The sequence below is a fragment of the Corythoichthys intestinalis genome, chromosome 19 (assembly GCF_030265065.1).
Source record: "Corythoichthys intestinalis isolate RoL2023-P3 chromosome 19, ASM3026506v1, whole genome shotgun sequence".
NCBI classification, from domain to species: domain Eukaryota; kingdom Metazoa; phylum Chordata; class Actinopteri; order Syngnathiformes; family Syngnathidae; genus Corythoichthys; species Corythoichthys intestinalis.
The window spans coordinates 24,529,441-24,549,140 of record NC_080413.1 but is presented as its reverse complement, the minus strand read 5'-3'; the positions used below and the strand labels follow the sequence as shown (position 1 = coordinate 24,549,140).

General features: G+C 38.5%; 1 protein-coding gene and 1 long non-coding RNA gene across 20 annotated transcripts in view; one reads left to right on the top strand and one right to left on the bottom strand.

The window, feature by feature from the left end:
• The window catches only part of ptprk (protein tyrosine phosphatase receptor type K), a 169,177-nt gene that overhangs the window by 78,099 nt on the left and 71,378 nt on the right, over positions 1-19,700 (top strand). For all 19 annotated transcript variants that reach the window (XM_057822731.1, XM_057822733.1, XM_057822732.1 and 16 more), the window contains 3 exons: positions 1,050-1,131; positions 2,391-2,506; positions 3,023-3,197. In XM_057822731.1, coding sequence (XP_057678714.1) covers positions 1,050-1,131; positions 2,391-2,506; positions 3,023-3,197 — 373 coding nt within the window. The remainder of the gene's footprint in view (positions 1-1,049; positions 1,132-2,390; positions 2,507-3,022; positions 3,198-19,700) is intronic.
• On the bottom strand, positions 9,369-18,711 carry LOC130907532 (uncharacterized). The gene is made up of 3 exons (XR_009061493.1): positions 18,586-18,711; positions 18,249-18,380; positions 9,369-9,832 (listed from the first exon to the last, which is right to left on the bottom strand). It is a non-coding gene; the product is annotated as an uncharacterized LOC130907532 (long non-coding RNA).

The window sequence follows — 19,700 nt, the reverse complement described above, 5'->3', positions numbered from 1 at the left end:
AGGAAGATTCAGAATGAAAAAATGGCGACAGAGAACAGACTGCAAAATGTCATCATTGTTTTCATCTTTCTACTCCAATATTTTTACAGGATATTCTTTGTATCTATGTATTTTTCCCCATTTGCAAAAAAAAAAAAATTGTATTGTCATGTCAAATAACAGTCTTTTGCTAAATGGAATATGAAGTATTAAAAATGCATTTATTCAGTATGACAGGGCTATATTACTGCATCATGGTAAAAACTGCCGACTTCTTAAACCTCCTGAATGCTATTTTATGCCACCATAGTTAGTCCAGCTCTTGTCATTTCCCTGCGGGGACTCTGAGACTAAGAGCTAACCCGAACCGAGCGTCTCTTCCTCGCCTTTCGAACACGAAAAATGCCACAAAACAACCCCGACTCATGTCACACACGGCGGCGGGGGTGATTCCCTTCACCGATCGACCAGCCCCCGGCGGCGAGCTAGTTTCGGCTCGTGGTTCCCGTCAAATGAACGCTGAAAATGGCGTATTCTCTGCGGACAAACCGGCCGACGTCGGAGCGTGTGGCTGCCCGAGCCCAAGTGCTATAGTGCTTTCTAGGCGGGCATGCGAAGAGGGCCGAGGGGGGTGGAAGTCTTGACACAATTGAGAACCGGAGACGAGAGCGGGGTGTCACCCATTAACGTCACATCCGCCTTCTTCCTTAATCCGAGACCGACAATCTCTCATTTTCGTAGCACGGGATTTAAAAAATGATTAAATATATCGATTGCTTCTGCACACATCGAAGTGGTCCATTTCATTCAGGAGCATAAAAAATTGCGTGTGATATGAAATCAACATGTTTTTTTGTGTCACAGGCACTTTAAACTGAAGTGTCAGATTTCACACAATCTTTACTCCCAAGTGAGAGTTTTGAGCCATTCTTTATGAGTTTTCTGGCTCAACTCCAATCTATTTTGACAATGGGGAGACAACTTTTATTAGCCCTGTATTCAACTCGGTACACTACCATTTCTGCTCTGTTATGTGGTAAAAGCCTAACACATTTATTTTCTGTCCACAGGTCATATTTGAAGCAGAGGTTTCGGACAGGAAGACCGGCTTCATCGTTATAGATGACATTCAGGTGCTCAGCTACCCATGCGGTGAGTCATTAGTATTCCAGCAATTAGTCGTAGTTCGCTGAGTCGACGCTTATAGCTTCGGCTACTAATTAGACCGAACCGAGGATGGTTTCTGTCGCAGTTGAATGGGCAGATAAGTAGAAATGAGTGGAAGGTGACTCGAAGAAGGAAGGGATGTGGCAAGAGGTGACAAGTTGTAGTAGGTAAACGAAAGAAATGGAACACAGGAGTGAAGACCGCAAGGTGGGAGAAGAGAGAAACTGGAGCGGGGGGCTGGAGAGAGTGAAGCGGGAAATGAAACGGTATTAGGTCAATCATGGAGAGAAGAGATTCTGACCACTCAGCTCTCTTTCTCTGAATACACACACACCTCCCGCGCGCACACACGCAGTGAACAGTAGCTGTCTTGTCCTGCGCTGACAGGAAAGTGATGAGGGTCGCGCTCCTTTTTAAATTCATGTTACGTTCCAAAGCTCTTTTTCCTCTTCTGTGTCTCCGCACTGCCAGAGGCCTCGTCCTAAAACACTTGCGAGCGTGTGTGAGTTCATCTTAAGACATAGACAGGCGTCTGCAGGGTGCAAACGGAGGAGTAAGACCAATTAAAGTCTATTTCAGCATCTGTCTATCCGTAGCCGGGACACGTTTTAGTAGAGCCTGCCTTCTAATAGATGGAATTGATTTTGAGTCACATTAGTAAAATGTATATTGTGTCTCAGTTGTCCCTCAGCTCTGTTTGAGGTTGTCAAATTTTGTCAGTAAAGTGACCTGGAAGTGGTGTGAATATTAAGAGAGTTGCAAGTCTCAATACAGAAACTTTCACAGTGGAAGCATTCATTCTCACAGCTGCATTTCTGGACACACACACAGGTTTGTGTGTGTTGTGCGTTTGTGAGTTGATGCACGCGTATGTGTGTGTGTTTTCAGCTGTTATCTATGATTGCAATCACATCCCTAGAATAAAAATAGCTTCACAGCCTCTTCGGGGGTTCAAAAGGCTTATTCCATACCTTAGTGTGGCGCTTAAGTATTAGAAGCTGTGACATTGTGACAGTGATCTTACCAGCCAGTGGCAATGTTGGGCTCCAGCTCTCCCTGACTCCTCTAAAATCTAATCGTAGTAATAGTGAACATATCGCTGCGGGTTACAAAATGTCCTAAAATGCCCACGTTGTTTGTACATGTTCTGCCCCTGTCTGGAAACAGTGTGATTTCCGCAGAACGCAAACCTAGCCTGAACATAATAAAGTAGCCTGAATTTTGTTGTTGTTGTTTTTCTTCAGATAAATCCCCTCATTTCCTGCGTCTTGGAGATGTTGAGGTGAACGCCGGCCAGAACGCAACTTTTCAATGTATCGCCACTGGACGAGATACATCCAACAATAAGCTTTGGCTTCAGGTAAAGGCATGCACACAAGAATTTATTTTTTAGACTTAGAATTTATTATTTAGACATGGTTTATTGTAAAAATCTCTACTGTAATTTGGACCTTACCACTGCATTATTAACCGAACTCTGTTGTAAACTAGATTTCTTTTTTTAATGTATATACATTCTTAAACCTGTTAAATGGATGCTGCTACCTTGTGGGTTAAAGGATAATGTGGTTTCATAAATACTTTATGAATAACTATCTATTCAACACATGAATACACACACGCACACACTAAAACATGTAACAATAACACAGTTAATGGAATAGCAAATAGACAAAAATAAGCCATAGATTCTGGGAGCTAGCACTATTGAGGTTAATAGCCGTTGATTTCATTACAGCTGTATTGTATTCATGACCTTCAAACCTGCTATCATTGAGGACAATGTGCTTGCGTATGCGCGAAGGTTGCAGTTCTGCAGAGAGACCTTGATCAACACTCTAAACCTACTGTACCTGTTTCCATCTCTCCACAATAGCGACGAAATGGAGAAGATATCCCCGTGTCTCAGAGGAAGAACATCAACCACCGACGATTTTCTGCCTCATTTCATCTCAACGAAGTTACCAATCAGGATCAAGACCTGTACCGCTGCGTCACCCAGTCGGAACGTGGCTCGGGGGTGTCCAACTTCGCCGGTCTTATCGTCCGAGGTGAGGTTTTTTTTAAAACATTAATCTGCAAGGGCTCATGATATGCCGGTAATTTATCAGTAATTAGAAATGGCTGAAATGCCTTTCTTCTGAAGTAACATTACCAAAACCAGAAGTTGCGTTGGCGCAAGAAAATAGCTAGCTTGCTAAAGGACCACCGATGCATCTCTAATAACGACACTCACGTGTCATCCTCCAAGCAAATAAGTTGAGAGACCACAGAAGGAAAACAATGAAAAAGAAATGATTGGAGTCTGTCAGCACGCGGTTCACGAAGGTCTATTCGGAGTCTGTGTATTTCGTACCGACTTCACTTGTACTTTGTTATAAACAGCATTACTTGGATGTGTGGTGGTGGTGGGGGGGGGGGGGGGGGGGTCCACCAGTGAGAGGCAGTGAGACAGCTCATGTTCTCGCTGAGCGGAGGAATAGATATCAGGATCATGAAGCATAGAAGCTAGGTTTTATTACTGTTAAAACATTAAAAAAAAAAACAACAACCTGCCACTTTACACCAAGAAGTAGAATTGGCTTTTCCGCGAGCCATATACATGTACATTTGTATTAAATGTATAGTATGATCATATACTTGAATGTTAAGTCGAGTAAACATTTAATTTTTGTATTTAATCTTATTTTATGTTGTGCATTGTTCACAATGTCAGCAACAAATATAATCTAATACCTAATTCGGTAATTCTAAACTACTAAACTATAAGAATTTGTATTTGAAATGTGTATTTACTGTATATATACAGTATATATATATGTATATATACAGTATATATATGGCAGAAAACACTAAGATGTCTTGAAGTTCCGCTCCAAGACCCCCAATTTAGCCAACTTTCAAAATTGTCCAATATGCACGTGTGATACATCATTGTAAAGCTTAAAATCTCAATTTTCTAGAAGCGAGAGCACGCGAGAGCAGAATTACAGACGGCATGACTTTAACCAGATATTATCGTGTACTTACCTTGTTTCGATCCAAAAACTCCATGTAGCATGTATCACTGAGTGTCAAGACACAGCTGTGAATGGCCACAGCTGGATTTTTGGGGAATTTTATGGGTGAAACATGGTAATATAACAAGGGTCGCGATGCAGAAATCGCAGACATCAAGGCGTGGTCGAGATTTTCTTTTTCATATATTTACCTTTTTAAACGTTTTTTTTCCAATTTTTCTTTTTTTGGATCGATTATTTATCATCTAACATATCGGAAAATGTGACAGAAACAAAAAAAATACAACTAAGCAATAGTTATTGGGTAAGTATCTGTGACTTTTTTTACAGACGCCATATTTTTCATTGTGACGTAATTTGTTTAAAAGATTAAATTATGTGAGTGAATAATTTTTTAAAGTCGGTTTTTTATTCAAAACGAAATATTAGACATCAATTAATGATTCTAAGCTTAAAATGACAGACATTTTGAATAATAAATCTAATTAATTACCTTCATTTTATGGCTGGGTTGAAACAAAAGCGGTTGTGCGATGTCTGTAAACGGGGGTTTCCAGGGTAAAACGGACAAATTAAAAATAGTTCTGGGGCTCAATGCGCCATGAATCTTGCCTGGTACACCAGACTCACCGCTGTTCCACCTATTGAGTCTGGCCACCATTCAGCGGATACAATTTCCAGGGCGGAGCAAGCCACAGCAAACAGACAGCCGAGTGGGCCAATCAGCGACGGGCAGACGTGACGTTAGTAAAACGACGAGGGCAGGACGAGGGACTTGCGCGCGGAAGTAAACATACGAGGAGAGCGGAGTTTATTCAACATGGCTAGCGCGAGACAGACTGTTGTCAATGACTCTTGTCGATGTGTTTTTGGTAATTTAAAACTGATTTTACCGTGGATTGGAACATATTCTCGGCTCTCCTGTTCACCATCTGTGTTGTTGTGGAGACGACTTCCGATGCGAAAGAGTGACGTTGCTCGTTAAGAACACGTCACGCAAATAAACGAATCTGATTTGTCGATTGATTCTGTACCTGCTCGAGGGGCCGTTAATGGGCTGGTTCCCAGACTTTTCGCTCAGTGTTTGAAAAATACAGGGAGAACAGTCTGGCCGTGCCAGGCAACCATGAATCTGCTATGGCAGCATATAGACATATTGTTCTATCAAACACAACTGTTCTTTTGGCTTAAAATACAGCAATTTCTTTTAAAGAGGAGTGCAAGAGCAGAAACTATATATACATATATATACGAATAGGACATGTTCCGGTTACTGGTTTACCGTGGTATGAAAACGTCACAGTTTCAAAACCACTAAGCTGCCCACCAGCTGCGAGAGTTAACTCCAGCGTGTTTAGTGTGTCTAGCGATGATAAAACAATATTTATATATATATATATATATATATATATATATATATATATATATATATATATATATATATATATATATATATATATTTTTTTTTTTTTATATTTAGGAAAATGGAGCCACCTTGTTGAAAAAAACCTATAAAAAAGAATGGAAAACTATGTTTTCAATACAACCTTGCAATAATTTTCAAATCAAAATAAATGTTTTTCTTTTTTTTTTATCCTTACATGCAACTTTATAAATCATACATCTTCTATCTTCGACTGGTTGAATACACTGTATCTTGCATTATATTGACTAACTGGGACAGTTTCTTTGTGTGTGTGAGAGCAGGAAGTACACACATGCTTCATCTGTCATGTGCAGTTGACATGTGGTTAATAACGTGTCACCAATGTGTGTTTGCCACAAGATTCTTTATTCATTCACATTGAATAGCTCACATATTCAGATTATCTCCCAGGGAGGGCATGGAAAAACAGAGGCTAAAGGCGAGAGACAATCGGGAGTGACAGAAAGGTGGTGGGTAGAATAGAGGTAGAGAGGGTGAAAAAAATGTTAAATGTAAATAGTTGGCTCATTATCCAAAGAATACACCGATATTAGAATGAGGACTATGTCTGAATATGTAAACAGGGGAAGAGTCTCATATTTATTATTCCACATACGATTCGGTAGCTGTGGCAAAAACATGATGAATATGAATATTAACTAACTCGGATAACAGCATTTTTACATGGTGCATCACAATGCATGAACTTTGAAGCAACAAGCAAGATTAAGATGAGCACTGAGCAAGATTGACAAATATTTAGGCAAAAATTCTACATAAAATATTGACTGGAAGTGATTTTATTTGTTTCATGGTTAGATATAACACAAAAAGGTAGCAAATAAGTCGTGTTTTTGATGATTATAACATTTTGAATGAATACAGTATTTCTTCAGGATCCTGATAATATCTAATGTAACGTAATTTCCCGAATATAACGCACACTTTTTTCTCCCAAAATCAACTTGTAAAATCATGGTGCGCATTATAAACGGGTACATGGATGGAGACAGAAATATATATTTATTATATATATATATATTTTTTATTGACACGGCCACGTTGTGTTGAAGAAACGTATGCGGCGATCCATTGCCGACCATTACGGTACGTGACGTCACCATTTTGTTTTGGTAATACTTCACTCTGATCGGCTGAATGATTTCGTGTGTGTTAAATTCTGCTTTTTTCACTCTTGATAAAGCACAGAATTTAGTTTCTTGAACTCATTTGAGTCAACGTTTATTGCAGCTCCGCAACTCGGACCATAACAAACGTAACAACAGACTTCCTGTGTGTGTCCGTCAACTATATCTGTCTCCCGGGAAACTCAAACCCAAATAACAATAGTTCCTATTGTTACTGTCGTGTCGACAGCGATGAGCGCTCTCGGATTTCCGACTTACGTTATCACTTTCATTTTACCGTATTAATCCATGGAAGAAACATTTATTCATTATGATGAAACGAGCACGTTATACAGCAGCCTTTATAAGAAAAGTCACATCTGTTTTTTTTTCTCCTAGATTCTGGTAAGTTGGAGAAGTCAAATCATATTATTACCGTAAATATTGTCAGTTTATGGTAATGTTTTGAACTACCAATATGCTATGCTTGTGCTGTGTTTCACCATTCAGTAAAATGACATTTCTGTATCTGTACACGAGCTCTGTTTTCTTGTATTCTTCTATTTATTGGTGCTAAAATTAGGGTGCGCGTTATAAACGGGTACAATAATTTTCCCTAGATTTTACAAGTAAATTTGGGGTGCGCATTATACTCGGGTGCGCCTTATATTCGGGAAATTACGGTATATGGCGGAAAACACTCAGGTGACTTGAAGTTCCACTCTGAGACCCCCAGTTTGGCCAAGTTTCAGAATTGCCCTACATATATATATGTGATACATCATTGGAAAGCTTAAAATCTGTACTTTCTGGGTGTAGAAAATTTTTGAACAGAAGGGCATTTTTTGACACCTTAAAAGTAGGTCATATCAGGTGAATGAAAAACATTTTTGTCATCTTTGAAATTTTATTGAAGCTTCTCATTTAAAAAAAAGGTTTAAAAACCCATCCAGGTACATAACGAACACTTCAAGATGATCCCCCTTTGTCTACTCAAGTCTTTGATAATCAAGCACAATAATAAAGGAAATTGGTGTCTGAGTAAATGTATATTGAATTTGTGTTTTATTTTGTAAATAAATGTAATTTAAAATGTAAAAAATTGTAAATGATGACTTTACTGCATACAGTATTTGATTTGGCTTGATTTTAATCTGTGCAAATAAAAAACATTTCCAGGGGAATTTTAGGGGTTGACTTCCAATACCATAATATTTTAATTTTTGCAGTGGGCTTTAAAAATATTTTTTTCAATTATGTTTAAAGAATTTGAATGCAAGAGACTGAGAATAAAAGGCTCAGTATGCATAAAGGGAACATATAAATTTGAGTATATAACACTATCTATTCATTGTATTTAGCCTTTAAGCCTAGGACGTAGGCTTTATGATTTCAGCATCTAATGTATCTAACACATCCATATCATCCCATAATAAGCTATCCAAACTGCAACAAGGGTCAAAAAGATAATGGAAAGCATGCTAGTCAGTTAGCCTGCTGTGTCCATAATTCCCGCGCTAGCGTTCGACTGCAATGTATGTGTCTTTTTGTGGCTTTTCGGTACCTCGAGGTGAGAGTATGAGAAAGCATAATTAAAGATACCATGTTTTTAACGAGATATTATCGCATACTTATCTTGTCTCGATCCAAAAACTCTAGCATGTATCACAGAGTGTCAAGACACAGCTGTGAATTGCCATAGCCGGACTTTGTGGGAATTTTATGGGTGAAACACGGTACTATAACAAGGGTCGCGATGCAGATTTTTTTTTTTTTTTTTTTTTATAAACCAAATGTTAGACATCAATTAATGATTCTAAGCTAAAAATGAAAGACATTTCAATAATAAATATAATTAATAACCTTCTTTTTATGGCTGGATAGAAACAAAAGCAGTTGCGCGGTGTCTGTAAACGGGGGTCTCCAGGGTAAAACAGTCAAATTCAGAATAGTTCGGGGGCATAATGCGCCATGAAACTCCTCTGGCAGCATATAGACATATTGTTCTATCAAACACAATAGTTCTTTTGGCTTAAGATACAGCAGTTTATTTTAAAGATGGTTGCAAGAGCAGAAACTGCTTTTTCAGCCTTGTCTGTGTTTTCTGCCATATGCATAGGTTTGAGCATATTATCCAATCTTTGATTCAGGACCTGAAATTTTACCCACCAAAATAATCAATCAACAATATTCTCCAACTTTAAAAAGTATCCCCAGTGTATATCTAATTATTGTATGTTTCTCATCACGCAGTGAACAAAAGATACCCATCGCTAATCTTTTAGTTTTAATACTGTTTCTTTTGTTTTATCCCCCCTAATATGTGACAAGTAAGCCACACGGTAGGAGTCTGTTGTCTAATCATCAATGCTACCCAGCTCGACGTGACAATAATGATGAAAATACATACAGGTTCTTATGCATTGCGTTGCAAGTGCATTTTATGTTTGAAATCAAGCTGTGAAAGGATGCCTATGCATCTCTTAGGAGTATAGGGGGAAAAAATCAGTATATATTAATGATAATCCCATCTGAATGTGTGAAGGTATCACAAAGAAATGATGGCAGCTAGAGGGAATGTTGAAGGGGAGCCACTTCATGTTTATTTATTGAAAATATCAAAACAAGACGAAAAGCAGAGGAGGGAAATGAAAGAAATATATATTTTTTAAAATATATATATGTACGTCTTAAAATATATGCAATTTTAATATTTATGCGGAACATATATATTTATGGACAGAACTAAGCTGCATTAGCGCTGTGTATGTTCAGCATTTTTCTTTTAATATTCATCCCGCATTTAAATATATATCCCATTGTGAAATCTGCTGAGGGAGTTGAGGGAAATTAAGCTTTGTGAAATGAATCTATGCTAATCTGGGGAAACAGAAGAAAAGAACGCAGGTGCGTTCCCAGATATGACTTGTATACATGGAAAATGTTCAGCAGTGGGACATCGATCCATCTTTCATTTCCAGAGGCTGCAAGTGGTCCGCTGGGTGACTGTGAGATTGCCTGCTAGGAGGTACACAGAGGCCCAGTCCACAGATATTTATGTAGATGACAGAGATGTGCCATTATCTGCTCTCTTCCGTGTGTGTGTGGCAGGCCTGTCAAGATCAGAGCCAAGAACACATTTTTACTGGCACAAATGCATGATGGGAGATCTGACTTGGGATTCCCACATCACCCCTGTGTAGATGCTTTTGTTTTTCGCGAGCAGGGAGAATGGCAAACATCTTGTTTAGCAAATCATTTGTTGACAGCTTTTTACATCTATTCATCATTTGTGTCTTTAATTTAGCTCACAAACAGTCTTACTACGAGTTGGTTGTTTGCCCAATTACATTGAGGAGAAATATGTGGGTAAACAATCTTTTGGCTAACTAACAGTTGGCAAAAAAAAAAAAAAAAACGTTAAAAATTTGACAGAAGAAAAAAAAACTCATGATATAGAAACAGATATAATGAAAAATAACTGTCAAAATATTGCAAGGAGAAATAATATGACATTTAACATATTGAAAGTTTTAATGTAATAGTATGAATGTCTTAAAGTTGCAACATTAAGAGAATACAGACAATTCTATGAGGATAAAGACACAACGTTACATGAATTGTTTTACTAATATAATAATCAACTTAATTATAATAAAAAAATGAGAATAAGGTTATAAATAAAGTGAATCATGAATCGTAAAGTTTAAGTCATTATCCTACTTCAAAAGAAAAAAACATGCTATGAGAATAAGGTAGTATGGGGAGAAAAGTGAAAATATCAGAATTAAGTTTTAATTTCATGAAATGAAATTTTATGAGAAAACTGTCAAAATATTACTAATGTGATTAACTTTTACTGGAAAAAACATCATTGGCTAATGAGAAAGAAGTCAAAATGCCAAAGGACAAAAGTCATAACATCACAAGAATGAAGTTCTCTGGATCTAAGTCAGGAGGTTAAGAATTAATATGTTAAGAGAATAAAGTCGCAGTATTACTAGAATCAAGTTGAAATGTCAATAACATAATCCACTTTTGCCATAAGTTAGAATGTCGTAGAATAAAGTTGTAATTTTACAAGATTTAGTCTGCATATTACAAGTAGGAATAGTCAGAATTTACAGTGAGGAGCAGAAGTATTTGCTCCCCTTGAGATTTTGCAAGGTCACCCACTTAGAAAATAGAGGTCTGAAATTTCATATCATAGATGCATTTCCACTCATAGAGACGTAGTTTTAAAAATCCAAAAATGACATTGTATGAGTTTTTAATTTTTTTTTTTTTTTGTAATTTACGGGGGTTAATAATTATTTGTACGCCTGAGAATCAGCAATAATTATGACACTCAAAGGATTGTCAGTCTACCCTAAAAGATAGTCCCCCTTTACCCCATGAATAACCAGGGGGGTGGCGTAGTGTATAAAAACACCTGGACGCATCGGATGGCTTTTGCAGTGGAGACTTTATTAACAAACACAACAAACCAGCGGGGACACAGCCACTTAACACAGGGCTCCCGCGGTGTGCACCTCTCAACGCCTGCCTCTCTCTCCCCCTCGGCCCTCACTCGTCCACTTCTTCTTCTACGCAAAAGTGGCAAGGCTGGTCATATTGAAAAGGACAGCGGCCCCTTGGGGATACTGGTAACACTGCGCTGACTTTGTTTTAGTTCTGCTTTACTTGGCATATTTCAATATTTGGAATATGAATGTTTCTGAATCATTCTTGAATCTTCCACGGCCGAATCGCGAATAATCTAAGAATTGGAAATGTCACACACCTCTACCTGGGACTGAATCTCCATGTAAAATCTCACCTACACCTCTACCTGGGACTGAATCTCCATGTAAAATCTCACCTCGTGGGGCATCACTCATGATGAGAAAAGTGAGGGCTCAGCTTAGAACTACACGTCATAAGATGGTCAATGACCTGAAGAGAGCTGGATGCACAGTTTCAAAGGTTACTGTCAGTAGAACACTACGGTGCAATGGTTTAAAATCATGTATTGCTCAGAAGGTTCCCCTGTTGAAGACAGTACATGTAAAGCCCCGTCTGAAGTTTGCCAGGGACTATTTGATTGATGCAGAGAGGCCATGGGAGAAAGTCATGTGGTCAGATGAGACCAAAGTAGAACATTTCGGTGTAAACTTTACTCGTCGTGTGTGGATAAAAAAGAACGATGAGTACAGTCCCAAGAACACCATCCCCACTGTGAAGTATGGGGGCGGAAACCTCAAGCTTTGGGGCTGCTTTTCGGCAAAGGGGAAAGGACGACTGTACTGTATAAAACAGAGGATGGTGAACTGTATCGCCAGATTTTGAGCCAAAACCTCCTTTCCTCAGTCAGAGACTTCAAGATGAGTCGTGGCTGGATCTTCCAACATGACAATGATCCGAAGCACACAGTCAAGCTGACCAAGGAGTGGGTGCATAACAAGCGTATCAATATCCTGGAGTGGCATAGCCAGTCTCTAAATCTCAATCCAATAGAATATCTTTGGAGTAGAGCAGGGTGGTAAACCGAAAATTTACCGGCACCGAAATTCTTCACGATGACCGGCGTAATTTTGACCATGACGGTAAATTCGGTAATTTAATAAAACAAGGAAATAGTCTTTTCAACCCGCTTTGACTCTGTGTTGTTCGTAAATGTTCATTCTCCTTTAAGAAAGCAGAAAGTGTGCTTACGTATGGAGTCATGTGGTTATCAGGAAGCCAAACAAACAAGAGCCCTGTGGCTAACGCTAGCGGCTAACGCTACAAGCAAACGTGGTGGAGTGTGGCTTAAGGAAGGTTCGCCAAACTTTCACCCGACATTAAATAGACTCATGGCGGCATCCAGACAGGCTTTCACCCGCTGTCCTCCCTTGTTCTCACGATTTCCAAAGAGGATTCTTTCAATGCTTTCTACTAGTAGCCAAGCCATAGGCTAACGCTAGTGGCTAACGCTAGCGGCTAACACTACAAATAAACGTGATGGAGTCGGATAGCGGCTCTAACCTTGGCGAAACAGCTGAACTTAATGAGTGGATTGGGCACGGACTGCATCTAGCAATTAGTATGTCACGTTATTGTGTATCTCTGTGTATGTGTGATTTCTGATGGCTGTTGTGATAGTAAAGCATTCAACATAAAGTACAATCCAACAGTGAAAATTTTAATATGACTGTTTAATGGCCCCAGCCATTTTTCTGTATGTGCTTAATTCTGTGTCAATAGATCAATGCAGCTTTAATGTGTGTGTGTCTGTGTGGGGGTTCATGTGTGCCTGCATGTATTAAAAAATACACTGGGTGTTGTGTTAAGTAAATATATCACAGCAGCCATTAACAATAAGTTGTCTTTTTGAAGTGTACTGTTCAAGCTGTAAGTCATTTGTATTACAATGACATGTTTGCACAGGCATATTGATTTTGACAATGTACATTGTTCAAGCCATACAAGCTGTAATAAATGTTTATACTTGAATTCTTATCGTTTACAATTTTGTATACTTAATGTTTAGACTGCATGTACGATTGTTAAACATATTAAATTGAAAGCTGGTAAATAAATCAACAAAAAACGGTTAATCTGTATTCCATGCATTGATTCAGATTTTCAAATTATATAACAGTCCGCTTGGGCGAATTTATCGTCATTTATCGTTATCAAGATAAATCTGCTCAATTTACCGCGATACGTGCTTAAGGCCATATCGCCCAGCCCTACTTTGGAGGGAGTTGAAACTTAGTGTTTCTCAACGACAACCCCAAAACATGAAAGATCTAGAGAAGATTTGTGTGGAGGAATGGGCCAAAATCCCTTTTTCCATATGTGAAAACCTGTTGAAGAACTACAGAAATCTGTAATTGCAAAAAAGATTTCTGCTCTAAATATTAGCACTGATTTTCTCAGCGGTACAAATACTTATGAACCCCAATAAATCATTCAATGTGCGCCATGGATTTTTTTTAGATGTCTCTATAAGTGGAAATACATCGATGTTTGAAATTGCAGACCTCTACCTATTTTGTACGTGGGTGAACTTCTGCTCCTCACTGTATAACCTCAACTGTAATCATTGTCACTTTTTATTGTGGTCCTTCCTACTGCTTTTTAAGAGTGTAATGTCACGGGACTTGCTATATTGTTTTAAACTCAAACTCTGTGAACAACAATGCCTTGTATTTTGAAGTAAAATGTTCAATACTTGTGATGTAGCCATCCGTTAGGTAAGCGTGTGGTTGTGTGCATGTGTTACGAAGTCATAAGAAAGTCAAAGAATCTGGTGAGTGTGTGTGTTCAGTATATATACACAGCACAGTAAATGTTTGTGTTTGTCAGTAGTTGTTTTGTCAGAGTGCAGCTCTAATAAAGCCTTGCCCTCTGGTTCCTACTGTGACAGAGCACATCATCATGACACACACACACTCACCACGATGCCAGCTTGCATTATACACAAGCCATGGCCTAAAAAGCTCCTCCAATATTACTGTCACAAGCACGCATATACTGGACTGTCTCAGAAAATTAGAATACACAATATTCTAATTTTCTGAGACAGTCCTGTATATTGTTCTATGTAAAGGACGTCAGCCAAGGTCGGCCCCCCACATTTTTACCACGCCAAATCTGGTCCCCTTTGCAAAAAGTTTGGACACCCCTGCTTTAAATGGTGGATTAATGTACAGGACTGTCTCAGAAAATTAGAATATTGTGTATTCTAATTTTCTGAGACAGTCCAGTATACAAACATACTCCAATCCATACAGCTTTCCTAAACCTGTATTGAGCCACTTGTAAATGTTGTTTTTACTCTTGTGATCTCAACCGGGCTTACAGTACTCATCCAAGTGATAGTGACAGCTGGAGCTTCAGGTGCTTCAAGAAAACCTTTGCTTTCTGCGTTTGCTGATCATCACTGCTTTACACTCATCCTCTCTTGCTTTGCTGTGGAGGTCGAATGTCCTCCAGTGTATCCCGAATTATGTCAGCAGCGCTTTTTGAAAGCTAAACTTTATTGACAAGGCTGCTGACGTTCAACGCCGATGCCTACCGGGCTCAAGTCACCAATGCTATGAGCTGTTTTTCTCTGTCCCATTTTCCCTTCTTTGCCCAATTTAGCTTTTTTCTAACTTCCTTTCATTTCTCCTGAGGTTTTGCTCTGTCGTCAAAGTGTGAAATAGATTCATTTCAGTTGAGTTCAGTGTTGTTTTCTTCAACAATAACAATAAAGAAAAATATTTTGTCGACGTATGTACTTTTTTTTTTTTTTATGACGATGATGTCACGGTGATGAGATAAAAATGTGGCTTGGGAGAATAGAACACAACGGGACAAACGCCAGTTATCAACTGACGTGACGACAACAAGACAAAAATGAGACAGTTTCTGTCATATGTTCAGAATGCGTGACATTTTCCATATTGTACGTGGAGTATGTCAGCTTGCATCGTAGCGGTGTTTGGGTCATATCACTCATGTGAGATGTGCGGCACCTCTGCCTCACTTTCCTTTAGGTTGTGTGTAAAGATAGGTTGCGCTCCATCTTGCTTTTTTGGAAACTCTGGAAGATTTGTTATCTTGGCAAGAGAGAATATGCAATACTTCTTTAGCCTTTAAAGGGCTGTGCTGAGCGATCATCAGAGTCTAAATCTAACTCCTAGTGTTAGTGTAGCATTTGCATTAGCATTAGCTTTAGAAGTCTAAAACAGAGCCATTTTGCTTTTCTGGTCAGTTGGTCTTGAGCAGAACCAGTTGGAGAAATGGCATTTAGCCCACTTTAGCTGATTTGTTTGATAAATGAGCAATTACTGGGAAGTACTGATTGCTTGCAACTTCTGGCTAGACTATATGAATAGCAAAAAAAAAAAAAAAAATTCAACCCGGTGTTAAATGCTCGGACAACATTTTTTGTTACATACATTTCCTGGCTTCCAGGTGGGTTTAATTGAAAATGATGTACTGCTTTTCCTGCTCTGTATTATCATCGCCAAGTTGGCATTGTCCTTCTAGATGCTGCAATATGTGCTCGTCTGTATGTTCACTCGAAATAGTGGGAAACCTTTTATTTTTGGACTAAACAGACGAAAACATTAACTGTCGACTAAAACTAGACGAGAATTTTTTATAAGATTTTGTTGACTAAAACTAGATGAATGCAAACCCATTTTGAAGTGACGAAAATATGACTAAGGCCATCCATGTCTAAACGTAGCAAGGTACATGGCAAAAAAAAAAAAAAAGGCCTATCATCCACACGCAGCCGCACATTTTGAGCATTGAAAAAGAGGGCTCTTAGAAACTCAGTCCAAAGTGAAGATGTGCGAATTTTGCGTTTGTGGCGCCATCATGTGGACACTAATAACCAAAGATTTAACTATGGAAACGTAACTGATTGAGACAAACTTTCTTACGTCACACATGAGACCATTGTTTACATCGTTTACGTTTAGATCTAATTATTAGGTGTTTTTTTTATTTATTCACAGACTCTAGCAGTGCTTCATATTGAAGAACACGTGAAGGATGGGGGTCTTATGAACAATTATTTTTCGTGCATTGTTATGAATGTACTTGAAAACGAATGAATACGGTTGGCTGTGGAAGCTTTTTTTTTTCTCCAAACGTACTTATGTAGACATAATTTTTCCGGACGTATTAGGGCAGGATCCCTGGTTTAAAAAAAAAAATGGTAGGTGTAAACATGGCCTAAGACTAATAAGTATTTGCGTCCAAAAGACTAACACTAAAACAAAAATTAAAAGGGCTGCCAAAAACGACACTGGTTGAGTTATTTTTTTCCCTGACTTGTTGCTTTTCTCATATTTTTTTGTTTCATTTTAATTTCCCCCTCTTCATATTTTCCTTTTTTTTTTTGCTTTAGTTTCTTTTTAGTGTGTTTTCATTATTTTTTTCTTTATACGCTGTCTTCGGAGCTTGCTTAAATTTTTTTTTTTTTTTTTTTTTTTTTTTGGGTTCCATTTTCCGTTTTTTGCATTTTTGTCGTCTGATTGAGAAACATAAAATCCGACCAGAAGGAATTTTGAGAGAAAAGTTAAAAGACAACAAAAATTAACAGAAAATACTCTGCATAATAAGAATAAAATAATGGATAAGAAGAAATAACGAAAATCAGATTAAAGCCAAGAATCGGGCCAGAGTTGAAGGAATAAATCGAATATGTAAAGGAATAAAAATGAAAGAAAAGGCAACATAAAGGATTAAAGTATTTCTTTTCCTCACTAAATAATCATGCGATGTCAGAGTCAACACAAATCTGACATTCTGCCAGTATTTGTTTACTATCATTTACATGTGACCCCAAAAACTGATTCTCACATGATTAATAATACAAACAAATGTGACAACAAACCCGACTCATCACATCAACACCATTGATGATTTGCTCTGTTTTTAGGTCAACTGTACAAATGTCAAATAGTGAAAAAAGGCTGAAAATCAAAAGCAAGCAGCCAACTTCAGCACTCGTTCCTCTGGAGTCGCACAACCCAAATAAACGTCTTACTGTTTTATTTTTATGTCTATTATTTATGTTTTAGATTAGTATCTAGGTTTTTCAGTGACACACAAACTTGCATGCAGATTAAACTGTTTTAATGCACGGTTCTTTTTGCTTTTATTTCCCGCTTTTTTTATCATCATGTCGGTTTTATTTGATGCTGTGGCAAGCTGGCACGTTGCTGACGTCATTAGTTTTCCCAACTAGTTTCAACCTTCATTATTTCAATTCAAGCCAGCGTACTGTCAAACTACAGTGTTTCATGTGTCGCTAGAAAGATGTCTTTTCAGTCTGACAGCCACATTCAAACACACATTCAAAAGAACTGTAACACAAACAAACAAACATTCAAATGCACGCATGGAAGAGAGATGTGACGTTAATGCACTGTTATTAAAAGTACGGCTGCCACAATGAACCCCCCCCCCCCCCCCCCCCACACACACACACACACACACAAACACATTCAATGCAGATAATATTTTCTTATGATAAGGCTGCAGAGCAATCATATTTTTCTAAGGTTTTGTAAAGACAGAGATACAGATGAAATCTATTTGATTTACTAATGGTGACATAGGTGTGTATATGTGTGTGCATGCAACTTACATACATATTTATTTGTTTAGGTATAGGATGTCTTAATTTATCTTGGGGTCTTTAATGCTAATCATGTTACTGTGAACTTGCACATACAGTGGTATGAAAAAGAATCTGAACCTTTTGACTTTCTGGATAAAATCACCATCAAATGTTATCTGATTTTAGTCAAAATCACACAGATGTAAAAACAGTGTCTGCTTTAACTAAAACCACCAAACCAAAAGGTTTTCATATTTTAAGAAGGATAGCATGCAAACAACAATGACAAAAGGGGGGAAAATAAGTAAGTGAGCCCTCTGCCTAAGGAGACTTAAAGAGATATTGAAACCCAATTTTTACCAAACAATTTAAATCAGGTGTGTACCCAATCACTGATGAGTGGTTTAAAGCTGCTCTGTCCACTATAGAACACACACCTGGTGTAATTCCCTCTCGAGTCGAAATGACGAACCAAGCTGTTTCTCTTTTACGGGCTTTAATCACAGAACTTGATTTGCCTTGACAATGCCTTGATTTGCCTTGACAATGCGGTGACAATGCCGTGAGAACTGAACAATACAGATAAAAATATACATAAAGTCAGTCCAGACAAATATATACATTAAGTCAGATCATTTTCATACAGCACAGATAAATATATACATGAAGTCAAAATATATTCACACAGAAACATAAAACAACATGCATACATAACTACACTAACAGAAACTAAGTCAATTAACGCAAACTAACAAATAACACAAACTAAATTACCTCATTGGCCGCTTTACTCCAGAGGAAATTAGTTCAGCTTCAATTCTTCGATGCACTATGCACTTGTGATGTTTCCTTGTTGATCTTAATCAGAGGTACTGAAAAGTTGTCTATACTCTAGTAGTGTTCGTCAGATAATAAGCTGATGTAACGCTTAATAGTGCCCCTGTCAACTTGCGACAGTGAACTTTAGTTCCCACCCCATATCAAAGAAACTAAATGCTTCACATTACACGGCCAGATCAAAGAGTAAATTATTTATTTATTTATTCTGCCTGAATGGCAGCTACACCTGGTAAGAATTGTCTTGATGAGAAGCATTGTCTGATGTGCATCATGGTTCGGTCAAAAGAGCTGTCTGAAGACCTGCGATCAAGGATTGTAGATTTATATAAAGCTGGGAAATGATACAAAACCATCTCTAAAAGTGTGGATGTTCATCAATCGTGTTGGAATTCGCCCCCGGCCAAGCTGCACGGAAACAGCGACAGCCGAACAAAGTGCCGCTCTGCCGATGCTGCCTCCGCGTGCGTCAACCAGGAGGGTGGATATTCCGCACGTTCACCTCTTGTGTCAACCCTTTGTACTGACTCCATGTTTCAAAAGTTTGAAGAAGGCTCACCGAAAACAGGTTGACAATTTATTCGTCGACAATGGTCAAAAAACAAGGCAAAAACAGATGACAAAGGAACCATGCTAAATCGAAAACAAGGCGACATAGAAAAGTTTCCGAGCAGTGAATCTGTGTTATCTCAGTGTCCAGTGTTTTTTAAGTTCGTGGTGGAGTAGGCCAGGCTGAAGGTGTGGCTGAGTGTTGTTTTGGGACCATCACTCTGTGGCCGGTTTTGGGCGGTTAGATTCGTCCGTGGATGGGACGTGGTTGCCACAGCGACCGACGCTGGTCTTGACGTCCCCAGCGCCCGCTATCAACTTTGTTATCCGGGCTACTTGTTGGTGCTCGGGAGAACTGCTTGCAAGAGTTGGTGTGTCAATCTTGCTCGTGACGTACACGTTGGGCTTCTGTGATAAGATGGCGTTGTGTATCTATTCTGCTTATTTTCATGCAACTATGGTGTGCTATTTATTTTATATTAGGTGTGTTAAAATAGTACAGT